General features: G+C 33.7%; 1 protein-coding gene across 6 annotated transcripts in view; it reads left to right on the forward strand.

Moving 5' to 3' along the window:
• The window catches only part of LOC128995421 (A-kinase anchor protein 9-like), an 85,887-nt gene that overhangs the window by 18,640 nt on the left and 47,200 nt on the right, over positions 1–20,047 (forward strand). For all 6 annotated transcript variants that reach the window (XM_054420430.1, XM_054420432.1, XM_054420434.1 and 3 more), the window contains exons 11-15: positions 9,257–9,455; positions 10,641–10,844; positions 12,699–12,815; positions 14,264–15,095; positions 15,629–15,709. In XM_054420430.1, coding sequence (XP_054276405.1) covers positions 9,257–9,455; positions 10,641–10,844; positions 12,699–12,815; positions 14,264–15,095; positions 15,629–15,709 — 1,433 coding nt within the window. The remainder of the gene's footprint in view (positions 1–9,256; positions 9,456–10,640; positions 10,845–12,698; positions 12,816–14,263; positions 15,096–15,628; positions 15,710–20,047) is intronic.

The raw sequence follows: 20,047 nt of genomic DNA on the forward strand, positions 1-20,047 counted from the left end.
ATATAGTTTAAAATAAAAGTGGGGACCATATGTTTAAATTTGACCTTTCAGGAACCTAATGTCTGTGAGAAAAAGATTGTTTATCTTTTGGTTTTGAATTGCTTTAGTTTATAAATTGAGTTATTATGCAATATTAGGTTTCTTAAAGTATATAAATTATCATGCTTTAACAAAAGCATAAGATTTTAAGTTCAAGATGACCGTACCTAAATAAAAAAAAAACCGTAAAAAATTAAATTTCAATAAAATGTTTAGTAATATCTATTTCAAGATAATTATTTTCTCAGTCTGCATTCATGGCGGTTATATAGGTTTATATAGTAAAGAGAAGAATGTCAAAAAGATCATTACCAATAAAAATATTCAATCTTCGTCCAAGGAGAATCCATGTGATTTAATCGTAAGTGTGACCAACTGTTCTCCTGATAAAGACAATATGCCAAGATTCTCCCGCTATAGATATGCGCTATTTTTGGGCTCTGTTTTCATAAAGAATTGTGACTTGAAAACTAATACCTTAGAAAAGCTTATAATGAAGTGGGAAATATGGGAACTTGAAGCTAATGAGAAAAAAGTTGAGATATATAATGAAACATCGGTTTTACTTGGAGAAGATTCTCTCCATTATGGTATATACAAAATCAATTTATCAGTAAATGTGTTATTTAAACGTTTTAGTATGCATCCACAAATGACAAGTACAAGATGTTTCTTTGAAGTTATTGATATTGGAATTCAAACAGTCATTTATGGTGGTTATATTAGAACAGTTAACTTTGAATTTGATGTTGATTTTCATGTCAAAACAATGTTAGCACCCGAGAGGGAATCCTTAAGTAAAGATGTACATGTTTTGTATATCTGGACATGTTCTGACATGAACCATAGTGCTGTATATCAACCACCATTTTGTGAAGATTATGAGACATCAGAAACACATAGATTAATCAAAGGTCCTCTTGTTGACTCTGTATTGTCCAGCAATACAACTCATCATTCAAATGTTATAAAAAAGTATGACTTTTCCATCACAACCTTTGCACAATCTTCTATTCCTGTATACGAGTTACAAATACTACAAATAACTGACAATCCCGGAGTAAATATTGGAGTTACCTGCTTGTTAAACTGTGGTGGGTCGATGTTTAGGTCCAATCCCCAAAACGTAATTCATTTGGAAGTGAAATTTAATCAATCCTTTACAATTTTGTCATCAACAGAACCCATCTTTCTCTGGTCTTACAAGCTCGAGGGGAGCAATATCCTACAAGACGTCCCTTTAGAAGCAAGAAATAATGATTCCTCGACATCAAGCACTGAGCTTAGAATTGAAAGTGGATTTTTAAGAGGGAACAGCTCCTATATATTTTATGCCAGATCACTCGTAAATGGTACTTTATTTCAAGCTGCTGCAATTAAAATATTAACTTGTTCAGTTCCCTTACATGTAAATTGTGTAACACTAAAAGACAATGAGACTGCCATTGGAATAGTACCATTCTATAATATCATCTGTTCCAGCAAACACGGTAATAGTGACCAACCGTCTTTCATGTATGAATTTTGTAATAAGAAAACAAATCAACCTAGTGAGGATGGAAGGCATTTAGGTTTCAGCTTGACAGGCGTTCTTGAAAAAGTTGTTTTAACAGGATCTGATGTTCAAGTTCGCGTAATTAACTTTCTTGGAGCGTATTCTGAAACGCAGATTAGAGTAGCACGGTTTGACAGTTCGAAATTCCCTTCATTAGTGGATTTAGAATTATATATTGACTTAATATATGGCCATAGTGGTGTTTTCATACACAACTATAAGTTTCGCATTAATTTAATATCGGCATATTTGAGTATTTTGTCCAACTCACGAGTTTCCTCACATTCCAAGTTCATAAAAATCAATACAGTATTAAGAAGATTGAGTTCTGAACAAATAACATCGATTTCGGGGGCCGTAATGGTAAACAACATTGTATCAAACTGTTTTCACATTATAGCAAACACAAAACCAATGGTCCTTTTAAAAAGTGAAAGTCTAAGTATTTTAGCAAACCTCATGAAAACTGTGTCGTTTATTATTAAAGAGTTTACTATCAACCCTAAAAAATCTTCTCGATTGATTACCACTCGCAGGATAAACAATATTACTCTCTCTATCCTTCGAAATTCTAATTTTATTTTAGATAGCAAGAAATATTATGATACTCTCGAATCAGCTGACCGTAGTCATTTGAAAAGAAGTATCTCTAGTATGGCTACAGCTTTGAAAAATATGCTAAGTTCAGTTGTGTCTCAACAGTCAAATGCAATCAACAGTTTAACTCTTGAGGAAAAATACATTAAATTTAATGTTTCCAGATTCACAACCCAAGATTTCCAACTGAATCAAATAGTAAAGGAAGATAAATCACCTTTTGTAAAGTTTAAGCCCTCGCCCAAATGGCATATTAACATCATTACCTTCAGAATAAATCCTTTTTGGTGGAGCAATGGTTACAAAATAAATACCAATATAAAAATAATTTACTTATCTGAAACTACAGATAAGGATATAGGAAAACTATTAATTGATAAGAAAACTGATTTTGCTCTTAAATTTGTTAGTTTTGATTATTTGACAGTAACAGGTAAGGTTAGTCAACCCAATATTCACGATGAACCTGAAATTAATGACAAAATAATACCTGTTCATAGATTTGAATCAGAATTTAATTCTTTAACGTTTATTAATTTTACATACATACCAAAAAACATTGCACTGAGAGTAGGTATTATCCAAGGATACAGACCTGATTTTGAATACATGAAGAGTTCCGTTGTAAAAATAATCACATCGAACTCGTCTAAAATAAAATTCACAATGGACAAATTAAAATATGGAGAGTTTTTTTATATAGGTATTCTTCCCGACGATAGTGTCAATATCAGTGAAGTTATCGATTATAATTTCACATTATTCACGACAGCTTGTAGAATATGGAAGTATGGCATTTGGACTACATCCAATCAGTGTTTTATGACAGAAAGCTCAAGTCGTGATAGACTCATTTGTAACTGCCCACTGTCCAGTGAAACTGTGGGAGGGGATGTCTACAATCCGCCCCATCTATTTAATCCGTTTATGGATTTTCCTCTTTCAAAATCTGACATGAAATATCCTCTTATAATTATTGTTTTGTTTGTAGTGATTATAGTGTATATCCTTTTACTTATATGGACCTATAAAATGGATGAAAAGGATAAAAATCAGTTGAATATAATTGTTCTGGAAGACAACCTCCCGCTGGACTCCAGTGTCTATCTTGTCGGAGTGTTCACCGGGACTCGGTTGGGAGCCGGTACAACCTCCAACGTCGGACTGAAGCTGTTCGGAGAGCACGGCATCAGCAGACACCATGTGTTGAGTTCTCCTGACAGCCCCATTCTAAGATATAACTCTGAAAATTGGTTTCTCTTGGTTACTCCTCAACATTTAGGCTCTCTCACCGATATACTACTGTGGACCGATCACTCCGGGCTACACCCAAACTGGTATTGCAGTAAATTAATCGTATTTGATTTAAAAAGCAATGACAACGATATCTTCTTCATCGAATCCTGGTTCGGAACCATCACTGAAGAAATTAGTTTGGCACTGTTCAGTGAGAGTGCAACTTATACTGAAACCAACAAGATCGGTAGAGTGATATCTGAAAATATTCTGTACGGATTCATGGAGGCCCACCACTTGAGAAGTGTTTTCAAGAAGCATCCTCGCAGTCCTGTGACGAGAAGTCAGCGACTCACTGCAGTCTTTTGTGGGTTACTTGTCAACATGTTAGTTTGTGTTTTGCTTTATTATCCCACATCACCCCAGTCTGTGGATCTCTCTTCAGTTACCATAACTAAAGAGACACTTACGATTGGACTGATTGCGAGTATCTCAGAATGTCTAGTGACCCAAACCATCATGAACTACTTCTACACTTGCTACATACCGTGTGACAGTCCCGCTTATTTTCATTCTAGTAAAAACTGCCGTGACATTTATCATTTAGAACGGAAAATAAGTACTGGGAGCAATGACACACGATGGTTCATGGCCATAGAAACAGTCATCAAGCGACATTTGAAGCCAGTCAAAGCTCTTCCTTTACAGAATATAAAAAATGTCATAGTAGGAATTTATGTACACAAAAGAAAAGTTAATATTATTTTCTCAATATGTATTGTGTTAATGATTGCATGTATTGTAACCATTACAATTTTCGGAATACAATATGGATCGAATAAATTATGGGTTGTCTGTACCAGCATATCGTTCTCAATTTTCATAACCAATTTTTTAATAATGCCTGCAAAAATAATCTTTACTGCAGTTTTACTCGGTATCACAAAGTCGAGGTACTATGAATTAATGACGTATAATATAGCAGTGGGAAAAACGTTACGCATTCTAAAAGAAAAAAATTCAAAAATTTATAGACATTTTTTCAGGAAGATTAGAAATCAAGAAATGTACAAGCCTCCGAATGAAACTAAAATAAGACAGGTGATTCCTAAACATCAAAATTACCATAGTATGTTATTATTGTGGTACTCTGTCATTTGCATGATCTTACTACTCGTGATAATTTGGCTCATTCAGTTATTTAACATCTCGTTATACTATTTAGTGAATGTTCAGGCACTTTGTGGTGAATTTGGGACACGTGAATTTTGCAATACAGTTTATCGTTACGAGTTGCAAAATATAGACGAGTTGTGGGATAGTCTCCAGGATTCCATCCTCCCGTTGTTGTACACAAAAACTTGGTATAACCGAGAGAACATGTCTCTGCCTGGGGATGTGTTTCATGACACCGGCTGGCTGAAGAGTGGGAGTAGTCGTCTGGTCGGAGTCCCTCGTGTGAGACAGATCAGAGTGAAGGCAGACACCACAGCCCAGTGTAGAGTACCAGAAGTGATGAGGAACGTGACCAGTGAATGTCATGTGATGCTGTCTGAGGACACAGAGGACCATGAGGACTACGGGACAGCGTGGGGCGACACTAGACACTGGGATGAGGACGAGCTGTTCCACGACTCACCGTGGACCTACACAGAGCCTTCGTGGCAGCTGGGCAGTTACACAGTTGGACCGTCAGGCTACGAGTATCATAGTGGAGGCTACATCGTCACTTTGCACCGCGATGTCCTCAGAACAAAGGCTAGTCTGTCAAGCCTGTACGATACTAACTGGATTGACGGCCAAACTAGAGCAATCATCGTAGACTTCACCGTGTACAATGCTAACTACGATGTGTTCACAGTATGTACTATCGTAACAGAAGTCCTGACCACAGGAAGTATCACTGTTCTTTACAACTTTGGCTCTATGATATTGACGAGTTTTTCAGGTCCCGGAGTACTTTTTACTGTCACATTTATTGTCTTCAGTCTTCAATTTTTTTGGGGAATGAACATAAACGGAACAAAGAAGTTTTTAAGTAGGTTTTGGAACCTCTACGATTGTCTAATTCTGATTGTATTTGTTTATGCAACACTGGAATACCTCAATTGGTTATCGAGGGTGACTGAAGTCAAAGCAAAACTGTCCAAACAGGGGAAAGATGTTTATTTTTCCTTCGAAGATGTATTTGACATGTCAGAATTCGCCAAAGACGTGATAGGATTTCTTTTTTCCCTTATAGTAATAAGATTTTTGAGAATAATAAAGTTTAACGAGGATGTAAAGAACTATGCTCTAGACCTGTTGAAGACCATACCTGAAATCTTTTATGGTGTTTTGATCACAGCCATATTTATGTTTGCTCAATTCAGACTCATTATGTTCCTTGTCACTAACCCAGTGGCTTACAGCTTGAAAGATGTTCTTATTTTAAGATCTCAGTTCAAAAGTATCGTGCGGCATCAGTATCATGAGTTTACAGGGAAAATGTTGGCCTACTTGTTGAATTTCACTTCTCAACTTGGGATATTTTCATTCATGCTCTCACAATACCATCATTACAAATCAGCTCAAGCAAAAAGTAAAGATGAATATTCTGAACGGAAAAAAAGAAAAGCTGAGCTTATGTTTGGTCATTACAATCAATATCAGAAGAAAATACGCCTACATACAATTTAAGATTAATGGACAAATAGAATCACCAGTAAAACATCAATGTTTTGATAAACCGTTTGTTTTTATTGTTGTTTAACATATGCATTAGGGACAATTACAATTCCATTTTCATGTGTATATAGTATAAGCAGTTGGATTTTTATGTCTCTACTCTCAATGATTATAATAAAAATAATGAACAAAAATGGATATATGGAGTGGTTTATTGTTAGATAGTTACACTATTGTTCCTTTAATTATCAGGGTGTCCACAAAACAATACCCTACCGCAGCAAACCTGCAGACCAAGCAAATTTCCATATGCCTGATTTGATTTTCAACTAAATCTATTTTAATAACATTAGGTTTAACAAATACCTAGGTTTGCTGGTACAGGGAGAGTAATAAAGTATGTTTTTATAGTAAAACATTAATAGCTTGTTAAAAAATAAATAGATTTGATCATAATATATTCATAAACAAGTAACCGTTTACATATTTTCCATGGGAATAACATGGGAATTTTAAATTAAAAATTTTTTTAGATTTCTCCGCAACCAATAACCGTTCAAAAACACTTTAATATATTAAATCATTTGTTTTTCATAATGGTCTACAGAGAAATTGAGAAATTTTATGTTTTGAGGGTCAAAAACGAGAAAAAACAATTTTTCCCCCCATAAATCCCCCCATAAAACCCCGTTCCCATGGTCCGATCATGCTAGTTCGCGAACTTGTTTGAATATACGTATGTTCACAGGTTTGTACCAAATTTCATTGACATTGGATAATTTTTGTTTGAATTATCGTGCTAACGAACACATAGCCTATTTATGAAATTGAACGGATGGTGTTTTTGGTCTCTGGGGACATCAAAACAAAAAAGTAGTAGAGTTTGGTATCATTTTATAGGTCTTGACAAAACTAAACAATTATCACAAAGAAAATAATAATCGGACTACTCATAACAAAATGGTACCGGTAGTTAAAAATTACTTTTAATAACCATTGTCTTAATAATTTTTAGCTGCCAATTTGTTATTAGTTGTCTGATTTCTATTTTCCTTATGTTTATTGTTTAGTTTTGTCAAGACCTGTGAAATGATTAAACTCGACCATACTTCCTGTTTGACGATTTTGAGCTACCCCCCACCCTCACTACCCCTAAGGGTAAAATTTTCAAAATTAACCCTGATATCCAAACAGGTTGCCGCAAACCGATTTCAAATATCTCAAATTGTTGAAAAGTTAAGGGGGGAGGTGCTAGTTACTTTTTAGCCACTCTGTATATATCTCATACAAAAAGAAAGAAAATAGCTACTGTATTATGAAGGTATGTCCAAAAATGCATATTTACCCAGATATTCGTAATTTTGTTTTTTATACATAAACATTTTATCTTGAAATCTTTTGTACCAATCTTGTTATTAAACTTAGTACTATGTATTTTACGGGTAAAGGGAACTATGGTAGAAAAAAATAGGTTGGTCCAATTTGAAATTTAAAAATAGCAGCCTTTTAAAATTTAAATTTCAATAAAATTGCTAAATTTATGAAGAAATGTCCAAAAACCTTTTTTTTATTTAGCATTAAATATTTCCTTTCAAATGACACCAAGTTCAAAGATATTGATGAATATCTAATAACTGAAATATCATGTTTTTAGTTGTTTTTAAATAAGGAAAAATTAGGTGCACCCTGACTAACTTAGCCTTCAAAACAAAACAAATCAAAACAATGTTTATGCAAGTGTAGGCCAATATAAAGGAGCGACCTTTTATCGACTGTAAAATAAATTAATGTCTTGAGGATTGCCAGGTTAAAATTCCCATCATAATAAATTATTTGAAATCCACTGAAACTTAAATATTAAAGCCAAAATTAGTTGTAAATAAAACGTGAGTTTCCTTTTATTGCTTTTACAATCGAAACAAACTACACCGAGCCATGTCTCGGTCCCCAGGTACTTTCAATTAACAATTACAAGATCAATAAATCTAAATTCACAAATTTTACTTAACACTTGGATTCTTTAAATATATATATTTTGAATGCCTGCTCCATCGTCAAATTCTCAAGCAGATCTCCATTTTTTTTCTAGATCTTCTGAAGCATATGCTCGTTTAATTAAAAACATATGCTTGTTTTAGGGGCATATGCCCTTAAAATTTAGCAAGTCAATCCAAGGCCCCACTACAAAAACAGGCCATGCTTCAGCACGGGCAGCGCAACACTACGTCACAGTGGTGGATAGTTGTACTAAACTCTTACCATTAAAATCTTACAAACAGCCAGCTTGTTTATTTACCTAAAACATATGGGAATGGCGATGGCAATGAATTTATCAATGAAATCTATCCACTAGTGTGACGTCATGGATCCTGCAGCATCGCCTGTTTTTTCTAGTGGGGCCTTGGTCAATCTCACTCTAATCCAATTAACAATAATTAACAAACAATTGTTTTACTACCTTTTTGCAATAAAATAGAGAAAATTCTACTTACATAAGTAATTAAAGGGGAAAAACTGAAAAAAACCAACTGATTAAAAAATAAAATAAACTGATAAAATCAGCAACCGACTCATCACTAGGGGGTTTTTGTATGTCAGTGTGTTTTTTTCTGGTAAATGTTAGCAAAGGAGCAGCAACAAGGAGTTAGCAACAAAGGACTGAACTGACGGGTTTAAAATTTCAAATAAAGGTAAATTATGAAGACAGCTACACATACAGTTGTTCATCTTATTAAAACCATAGACAAAAAGAATTAAATATAGACCGACAGCTGTGCTGCGGTTACCATAGGTTCTGGCGCACACCGCTGGGAGTGCCATGTAGTTACGGCTTTCACGCTATGTAACTACACGGCGCTCCCAGCGGTGTGCGCCAGAATCTATGGTAACCACAGCACGGCTGACAGTCTATATTTAATTTTTTTTTTGCCTATGTTAAAACTCTGGGATACACCTTGTGGACGTACAGCGTACACGTTTCCATTAAGAGATTTTAGAAGTAACTTTTTATTTTATACTTAGCAAAAAATAAATATTTTTTTTCATTACTATTATTTTTTAGTTATAACTTTGTAACAAAAAAATTACACTATTGACTTTGACACTACAATCCCTCACCCTGTTGTAAAAGTTGAAGTTTTGAATAGCCTACTTTGTTTCCAGAGTTCACAAGGCTCTTGATCGAGCATTGCATAAAGTCATTGTTTTGCCTCAAGAAAAGACTGGTTGATGCCCACAATGCAGTCCTGAAAACTCTGAAAGTTCAGCAAGCAGAGTTAGACAAGAGTTGTACTCTGCTGGAGCTACAAAGCCGTATCAAGCTGTTGGAGCATGAAAAGGATGAACTTGAGAAAAAACACAAGTAAGATAACCCCTACAGTAGAACCTATCCTATACTCTAATACGAGCAATGTTTGCTTGTATGTACAGGGTGAATAAAAAGTCAAGACCCCCCCCCTCTAATATTTTTCCCATTAAATATACAGAGATATCCTTTTGGTGGTCGTGCAATATTAGCAGGAAGTTTCATTTTATGATTTTGAAATTTTTGAGTGTCCCCCCAAAAGGGGGGATTTGGGGGGTAACTCAAATATTTTTAAAGTAAACCCCCTTCAAGTGACACCTCATTTTGAAGAGCTTACAAAAACTTAAAGAATGGTGAAAACTAGAGGTCGCTATCTCTTCTCTATCCAAAATGGTAGCCCGTCAAATGTTGTAGAAAATCAATGGTAAAATTGGTTCGTAATAGTAATATTGGCTACCATTTTGGTTAGAAAAGAGATAGCGACCTCTAGTTTTCACCATTCTTTAAGTATTTGTAAACACTTCAAAACAAAGTGTCAAAAAATGGGGGTTTACATTTAAAATTTTTGAGTGTCCCCCCAAGGGGGGGATTTGGGGGGTAACTAAAATATTTTCAATGTAAACCCCCATCAAGTGACACCTCATTTTGAAGAGCTTACAAAAACTTAAAGAATGGTGAAAACCAGAGTTCGCTATCTCTTCTCTATCCAAAATGGTAGCCATTACCAACCAATTTTACCATTGATTTTCTACAACATTTGACAGGCTACCATTTTGGATAGAGAAGAGATATCGACCTCTAGTTTTCACCATTCTTTAAGTTTTTGTAAACACTTCAAAATTAGATGTCACTTGAAGGGGGTTTAGATTTAAAATATTTGAGTTACCCCCCAAATCCCCCCTTTTGGAGGGACACTCAAAAATTTCAAAATCATAAAATGAAACTTCCTACTAAGCTTGCACGACCACCAAAAGGATATCTCTGTATATTTACTTGGAAAAATATTAGATGAGGGGGTCTTGACTTTTTATTCACCCTGTATGTATGTATGTATGCTTGCTTGCAGAAAGATCTCGAAAACGGCTGTGTATAACTTAACCTTTGTTTCATGTTTGATTCTTTTAAAATTATGACTATTACATGTTAAAATAAAACAGTTTTTATAAATTACTTTTTTGCTTCTAAATTATTATTTTGTGTGTTTATTTTGATTTTGAATAATTATGCTCATTTCATTTTCAGATCTGCTATGGAATTGCTGGTAAAAGATCACGAAACAGAATTGAGTTTAGCCAAAAGTTGGCTGGTAAAACTGCAAAGCAACAATTCTGTAGTTGTTTCTGAAGATGTTGAAGCTTTGCGCCAAGATCTTGAACAGAAACACAGGAAAGAAGTTGAGGAGTTACGTACCTACTTTGAAAAAAAATGTGCCGACTTAGAAAAACAGTAAGGATTATATATGTTGCCTGGATATCTACCATTGATCACTCGGAATCACATACGGAATAAAAGAAATTTTGATTTGATTTTTGATTTTGACTCCATAGAGTTTTTGAAAACTATATAAATTATTCATTTTGTATCCAAATAAAAATTTAAAAAAACCTATCTTGATGAAATAAAATGGTATGAGAGGGTGGGCCCAGGTCCGGTGTGTCAATCAATGAATACAAACTCTTTAAGCGAAATGCTTATAAGGATAAATATTCAGTCTGTAATTTTGCCGCCGCTACGAACACTCGCGCGGTGGCCACGCTACTCTATCCTCTCTCTCTCTCTAAGCCAATTCTTTGTCTCACTCAGTCAGCTGACTTGGCCGCGTGCTCGTGATAGTCTACCTAGTGGCCGCTGTGGGAACTGTCATAAATTCAAATATTTCCAGACTGAATTTTTTACAAAGGCATTGCGCTTTTTAAAGGGTTTATATTCATTGTGTCAACCAAAGCTTATTGTGACATTGCCTACTTTATATAATCTTTGACCATTAAACAACTATTCAGTATCCAATAGCTATTTATGTAATACAAAAATTGTATATACATAAAACATTAAGAGGTTCAATGATTACAATGGAAAATCATATATATGGCAAACATCCAAATAAATCAGTCTTAGCTGTTACATTTATTTTATATTTTAAGTGTATATTTTTTCTGTAGTATGGGCAACCTTATTTTTTAAGGCAAATGTGTTTATTTTTATTAACAAATTCTTTTCTCTCTGATTACAATATTTATAAACAATATTTGTAAACACCAAAAATTATTGCTTTAGAGTTTTTTCTTTATGTTTCCTTAATGCTTAATATGACACAAAATAAAACTTTCAAGCAATGGTCCTGGTTAATCATTGATTATGATTTATTATTCATACAAAATTATTTATTGATGATAAATTCTAAATATTTTTACCAGCTGTAGCCCATAGCGGAAAACATTTAGGTGATCTTATGTGTCAATCCAAAATGTTTACAAACATTCTGATTTATATAAGAATCATTTCTAAATTTTACAAAATATTGTGTACAGAATCACCCAGTGTGAAATTTAAAATTTAATCAAGGAGCTGAAAAATATAACATCAAATTTTTAGTTTTGGAAGATAGTTTATGTAGGTGTAGCCTCAACTACCAACAGTTTTCTAAACTATGCTACCTATATAGTTTGTTAGATCAAGGGTTAGAAACCCGTTTTGTTCAGATCTTATACTATCAGCCCAAACATAAATGTTGTAAACTGGTATAGAATTGAAATTATGAATGTTTAATAGCTATTTCATGAGTCAGCTCTATATTTTATTACATTTTAGTTTGGAAGTAGATGAGTTTGAACTTTCCTTTTCTTTTTTGGTACGTTAAAGACTGTTGATATCTACTTTAATAATCACACCAAATCCCTTTTATTTTGAAACCTCAACACAACCCAGTCCACCTATGACCATGAAAATCACATGTGGAGTACTTCTACTCATTACAAAAAGCGACGCAACCGACCTGCTGCCTTTTTTTCTTGTCTTTATTGTGTAACTACGCCAGTGGTGGCATTTATTAAAGTTTTTTTAAGGGAACGATCCAAATCCTGACCTTGTTTCTATCTAACCTCGACTTGTCGTTAAAAAGCCTCATTGATTGATAGCTCAATGACAAATAGCATTTAGGTCTGGTCCGATAAAGCTTGGAATCGAACCAGCGACCTTCAAATTTGAAGGCGAGCACTATAAGCACTTCTTGTTTGAATCAAAGCCAAATGTCAGTATTTCTCACTCCTGGTAACCTCATCAACTGATGTTATGACTTTGCAGCTATTCTGAGGAGATCTACAGCCAATCACAGCACAACAGCAAAGTGTCCATGTCTAGCTGCTCATCCGATGTGGCTAACATTGTGGACCTGTACGAGGACGAGCCACCTAACCAAATGTAAGTTCAACGTTTGTTCTAGCAGTGCTGTCTGACATTGGGACCATGTAGTGTCACCTTACTGCCAACATTCTTTATATGGCCAATAATTTATTTAAGACATAATTTATTTAGGTCATTAGAGGCAACCTCTTAACCCTCCGAGTGTCCCTTGTTTTAGCCTTAATGTCTGCCTATTTTTTGCTCATTTGCAAGGTTTTATTAAAACGGATCTGAGAAGCTTGAAAACAATGTTAATTATACTGTTCTATATACCATTTTGTTTGGAAAATCATGGGCTTCAATATTATACATAGAACATAAGGAACATTTGTTTCAAAAAAAATTTTTAGGTAAAAAAAATATATTTTGGAAAATTTTCAAAAAAAAATAAGTTCGCGCTCAATGAAATTGTATAAATTATAGGCCTATAAATATTTGAAAATAGCCACTTTGTTCTAAATTTTATGAGGATTACAAATATATAATAATATAAGGAAGTAGATTTACAAATAAATAAGTTATGGGCAAAAAACAGATTTCAGTACATAGCGTTTAGCTAAGAATGCATAGCCTAACCATAGCTAGGAATCTGGCTGATAATTTACATCAATATCACTACCTACTTCTTCAGGATTATCAAACCAGCCCTTCAAAATCACTTAAATCTTCTTATAATGCACCACGTATATCACTACTTTTGATTTTTAACACTAAAACAATAATAAACGTAATAAAACACATCAGTCATCTGTCCGAGGTTAACCAAGCTGTTTACAAATACGCACGTCAGCTGTCTGCTACAATATTTTCGGAACTAAAATGAATAGCGCTTAGAGACAGACCTCCGGAGAAAGCTCTGAATCTGTCAAATAAAACGATACCTAACTCGATCCAGTTCAATCCGATTTTGTCAGTCATAGAGCCTTCGCCGTAAACAGTGTTTGTGAGTCGCTGCAGCGACACAAAACACTACACAAAGTGTGTTATGTGTCGCTGCAGCGACAAATAACACTCGGAGGGTTAAAAAAATTGTTTCTAATCTTAGTTTTTAGAAGATATCCGATAAAATAGTGTGTATCAAAACAAAGACTCATAATTTATTACTTATGGTTATTACTTCAAATTTGCTTTATAAAAAAACATAAAAATTTTTTAAGCTAGCCGTAAACACAGAAAACTTACTACTATAACCGAGAATGCCAACCGCATGGTAAAAAGCATTAAGCGTTTTGACAGAGCTTTGCCTGTCAATCCGTAGGCAGCGCCACCAGCGTTGCCATGCAATAGCATAGCAACGCTGGTGGCGCTATCTACGGATTGACAGGCAAAGCTCTCTCAAAACACTTAATGCTTTTTACCATGCGGTTGGCATTCTGGGTTATAGTAGTACGTTTTCTGTGCCGTAAAGCAACTTGGTAATAGTATTTAGTTTGCTGTCTCTTTAAAATGATTTGTATGTTCCACAGGGAAAGCGAAGAGAGTTTGCACAAGGGGTGTGAGAAACGAATTTCTGATTTGAAAGAGTTGTTAGAGAATATGAAAGAAAAATACAAGGTTGAACTGGATTCTGTGACGTCAAATTGTGATGTGCGGTTGACTAAATCCGTTTGCAAGATGTGCCAGAAAAATCTGATGAATGGTGAAGAACTGAGGTCGAAACAATCTGGCATTACACTTGAGCAGTATTACACAGAAAAAATACAAGAGCTTGGAGACAAGTACCCGTCTAGTGACGTCAGTAAAGATTTGGAGTTAAAAGTTTACCAGATTAAAGAAGAAGTGAGAAAAGATTATGAACTGGAACTAGACAAGATTAGAGAGGAAATTGTTGCTCAAGAGTTGAAGAGGAAGGATGACGAAATAGAAATGATCAAAGCACAACTGAATGAGGCGCACAAAGTAGAAATTGATAAACTGTGGAGAAGGTATGAAGAACTAGCTAACAAAGAAGTGGAAAACTCAGTGATCAGAGTGAAAAACGAAGTAATTTTAACTCAAGAACTTGAAGAAAAATCAAAATACATAGATCAACTGAAACATGACAAGAAAGAGCTTTTGAGAAAACAAAATGTGATGAATGAACAAAAAAGTAAAGATGTTGAACAGATGAAATTTAATTTGCAAAGGGCCCACAAAAAAGAGGTTGAAAACATGAAGCAAGCTTTTGAAATTGAATTGACTACCAGGATAGACACGATTATGGAGGAGAAAATTAAAATGGAAACAAAATATAAGAAGCAAATTGAAAAGCTGCAAGAGGATGTTAGGAGATTGCACGAGGTTAATGAATACTTGCAGGTAACCTGATAGTTTAACAATCCAGTATAATATCACTCGGTAGTATTGAAAACAGTATCTTAGGTCAATATTTGGTGGTCAGAGAACACAATAGGCTATTTCAGGGGCCGCAGTAGTCCGCAATGAGAAATAAACTGCCAGACTAGTGAACGTCCCTAACTTACGTACATCTTTCATCATTGAAATTCTTATCACAACTCATGGATTTATCAACTTTTTATAGTCACACCAATAATAATTTATCTTTACTATTATACTGTAAATTTTGTTCTCAAATCTCTTGGTGTAATCCAGACTTTTTGAATATTTAAACACAATGAGAAAACAAATAAATATTCTGCCCATCAGGATTTGTCACAATGCTAATAAAGTTACCTGATTTTTCCTACTTTTAAACCTTATGATCAATGTATACCAACTAAGATACAATTTTATTTCAAACTACGCTATGGCCCATAATTTGATCTTTATTCTGAATTTTTTTTATCTTGAAAGTTAGCGTAATATGCGTATTTAACAAGGTTTATTTTCAGCAAAATAAGCATCAAGAACTACACATTTTAACTGAGGAAGTTCGAAAAGAGATACTACGTGCATTAGAGCTTCAAATCAAGGTAGGTAAAATCATTGTATTTTGTTCAGTACATGTTTAGTAACATAACTTGGGTACGTAATTGTTATGATTATCCATTAACCAAAAAAACATTTTCAAACCAGAAAACTGTGCTTTTGTCAGTTATTACCAGTGGCTGTTTTTTGTTTTTTCTTCTGTGATAATACAAAAGTGAATTACCAAACTATGGAGCAAAGCTTTATGAGAATATTGCTTTAAATAATTGTGTATTTCGTCTACTCAATAGAAATAGTTAAAAATGTTGAAATTTCAATTTCTTAGGATAAAATCAGATTCTGCTTTAAATAATTTACAATGATTTACCATCATCATTCACATTTTCACTAGATGATTCTAAATTAAGTAGGTTTACCTTATGTTTGACTGGTTCTTGTAGAATATTGAAGCTCGATGCACATTTTGCCACAATGTGTGGCATCCTCAGGAGCACAGTTTATGTAAAACATTCTTCAGGAACATAACGTAAAGTAAACCTACTTAATTATTTACTCTTCTTGAAACTAGGAATACTAAACAAAATTCTAAATTATGGCAAAATTATATCCACCCTTAACACAGACTACAGAAATAGGGGTCCCCATTCGCACCCCGAACAAAGTTTTCCAGTAAAATCTGTTTCGTAATACAATAAAGTATTTCAATACCAAAAATTCCTCTGTTGAAACATTTGTTTGTCAAACATTCACCCTGTACTGTGATTCTGAAAGGTTAAGTAAACAGTGAGGCATTTGTTTGCTTGAAGCATTAATTAGGAACAGTCAGTGTACTTTGCCCTATGAGTCATGTGGCTATGGCCAGACATAGGGCCATCCTTCAATGACCCAGCTCATAATAGGGTTGAAAATTGATCCTGTGTCTTGCATTAAATGCTAACACAAAGTTTTAGGCTATAATAGTGTCCAATAATGTGAATAGGAGGATTTTTATCGTTTGCTGAGGAAAGAATAGATCCTGATTGAAGGTACATTATTTATTTTTTTATACTTTGCGATACTTCATTGTTTTTAATTGTTAATATTAAGTTTTAAAAAATGTCAGTGATCAGTTACCTATATTTTGGCTGTTTGAAAATAATGTTATTGGTGATTTAATGTTTTTCAAGTTAGTTTACCCGTCTGTATGGTAGCCTATTGTTTTTTTTTTTTAGTCAAAACTTTGCAACACAAGCAATCAGTGTCACCGGACATGAACTAGACACAAATTTTCAAAATTTACAATGGGATGAGAAATCTACTTATGTTGGTTAGTCTATGGATAAACTAACTGTTTGTGTCGTTTTATTGTTCTACTTGACAATAAAATGTTCAATGTCGGTTTGGTTATCTTTTAGCAAACTATTCTACATGGAAGTAGTCTTCATAATTAGGCCTAGCCTAAATTTATTGTCCTCATCCTCAAATATATAGTTTAGTACATAAGAACGTGCATAATACATACACAGTGTCCAAGTACCTGCTAGGTGCATATTTCATTTAGGGTTTCTAAAGCAAAAACATTGTTTATACAAATTTTTTAGGATTTTTTAGGATTTTTTGAGAGGATAGCAGGCTTACCTGAATGGGAAAGAGTCCAAACTGGCACAGGAAACACAAAACAAAACTTTACACTATATTTTGTTACACTGAGTTTTGTTTTGTTTTTTTTTGTTTTGTGTTTCCTGTGCCAGTTTGGACTCTTTCCCATTCAGGTAAGCCTGCTATCCTCTCAAAAAATCCTAAAAAATCCTAAAAAATCTAGGCCCTTGTGCTCTATGCTACACTGTTTATACAAATTGTATGTCTTGGTTCAGTAGCTCTCAGAAAATCTGTCGAATTTCTATTAAATTTTGACCAAACAAGTGAAGAAGGTTTCCTAACATGTAGGCCTAAATATTGGTTTACAAACTATTATTTTAGAAAATATTTCTGAATTATTTTTATACTGTTCATTGTTCAATCTGTGTAAGGATTCTTTCAAGACGTAATGGTATTTATCTTTTTACCAAACTTGTAATTTTTGTGGAAAATACACATTATCAGATCAAACCGTTTGATTGTTAAAGTACCTTCATTATTTACACTCAAAACACTTATTTTTTACCTACCCTATGCATACTTTAAATTGGTTTAAGATTATATTGACCGAATTATTCATTTATTTTCCTTAAAATTAGTTCTGTATAAATTCCAATAAAACTGAGTTGTTAAAAGCCTGCAGTTAAGGTTGAAGATCTAAATGAGCTTAACAAATGCTTCCTGTCAAATCGTCAGTTTCTTTGGAGCTGGATAAGGTCACATATTGTGTCAGTCCAGATGAGTGTGAGTTGATCTGGGCTTTATCATATCACTGTAGTACAAGAAATTTTCTACAGTTTCTAGTGGTCATGTGATTTTATGGTTTTTCCCTGAAAATGCATATTTTAAAATGTTTTTTGCCGTCTCTTTGTGGAAAAGTAAGTTGTGTTTACCTCATCCTGTACAAAAAACCATATTTTGGTATTTGGTGGCATACCGGTATCCAATACTGTATGGTAATCCAAATAACCCCCAAAAAATAGAAGTGAAAACACTTGTATGTATTTGTAGACCATCCGCAGATTTCACCTATTTTTGTAGTGTAAGGACTAGTATATTTAGTTTATAAAATGTGCTCTGTTGAGTTAGACTAATTTTCTAACTTAAAATTTCATGTAGGATTTTGTAGACATAGAATTTGTTTCAACCTTTAATGTTTATAAATTAATCGGTTTTGACATTTTTACCTCATAAAAATCACAAAACATTTCTGACGTAGAAGACACAATTTCCAACCCCCTTATGTCTTTAAACTCGTATATTTTTGTTACCTTAAAATGTCAAATTGTCTTATGTATGTTTAATTAAACATTCCAAAGATTTTTAAGATTATTATATTGACAAAATTAGTTCTAATCAATCTTTCAAATATTGAAAGATTTTCATTCTTTACACAATACTTTTTAGTGAGGCTTATATAAAAAAAATAATTCTTTAAAATCCACACTTAGTACACTTTCAAGATGTTTTTTTTGTCAGATACATTTGCAAGTAAAAAATCAGCTTCAAACAGCTTAGCAAGATGAATACTGGGAAAAAAATTTAAACACATATCTCTGTTAATCTTTTATCTTTTAATTTGATTGGTTCCTCATCTTGGGGTCAAACAGTCCGAGTATAGCTCAGTTCAGTAACCTATGTAACACTAATCATCTTGTGAAGAAAAAGTGTGTGTTTTTTAATATTAAAAAAATTTTTTCGTTAAGTTAACAGTGAAATGTGATCAATATAGTGTGCTTGCCATAAATTGAATTTATGTGAACAAATGTTTATGTCATGGTGTACACCAACCATTATTATCTCTTCAAGTACGAGTAGTTATTTGTTGTATTATCAATGATTTTGGATTATTTAAGGACAACCAAAATAAGAAATAGGCCAGACTAAGTTAATTTTTATTCAGACTGAAAAACTTGAGAAATTATTGAAATGGTAAATATAAATACAAATTAATCACCATGGTTAATGTTTTAAGAGAAGTGTCTCATGTAGGCTAAACACACCACCAAATTCATAGTCACAAAAAAGCAAACCTATTGAACACATTAGATTTTTAATTCAAAGTTTAAATTGTGTGCTATGGTATCTCACTCTAACAATACACACAGATTTTCACTAGATGCACATTTTGTTTTTCACCAGAATTTAATTACTTATTTTTATTATCAATTCGGATGGGGGCGCAACTGTTGAGCAATCTCCCCTTTGTGATTGGGTTGAAAAATGTTGACTCTTATACTTCAAGTGTTACTAACTCTAGTCTTTAGCTAGGACCATGTTATTCAACTAACTTAAAAGCTGAGTGGTTACAGTGATCCCATATCAACCAAAAGGTGCCTAATCATTAGGCTTTAAATAAGTGATTCTGGATTAAATTGAAATCAAAACAGATTTGTCAGTACCAAAGCTACGCAGATCAATTAATTCCCCCTTTACACTCATCATCTCCATTTACACTCATTTCGCATTTGTATATTTAGCTTAAAATACACACCTTGATGTGCGTCGCTTGAAGTATTAAAGTAATGATGATGATTCTACATCACAGCCAATGTTCATCACACCCAATGAATTTCAAAGTAATTTTTGTACTTATTCATTTTGTGTTTTTATTGGAGGAAATAAATTCATTATTTCATAATTTTGTTTGGCTCTATTATATGGCCAGGGGGCTATGTTAGATTTTGTCACAAGAATCAAGAAACTTTATTTCTACAAATTGCAAGGTTACATTGTTGGAAAACATTAAACAACAGATGTTTGCC

This window comes from Macrosteles quadrilineatus, unplaced genomic scaffold (genome assembly GCF_028750875.1).
Source record: "Macrosteles quadrilineatus isolate MER2022 unplaced genomic scaffold, UCM_ALF_1.0 Scaffold_5__1_contigs__length_97177068, whole genome shotgun sequence".
NCBI classification, from domain to species: Eukaryota; Metazoa; Arthropoda; class Insecta; order Hemiptera; family Cicadellidae; genus Macrosteles; species Macrosteles quadrilineatus.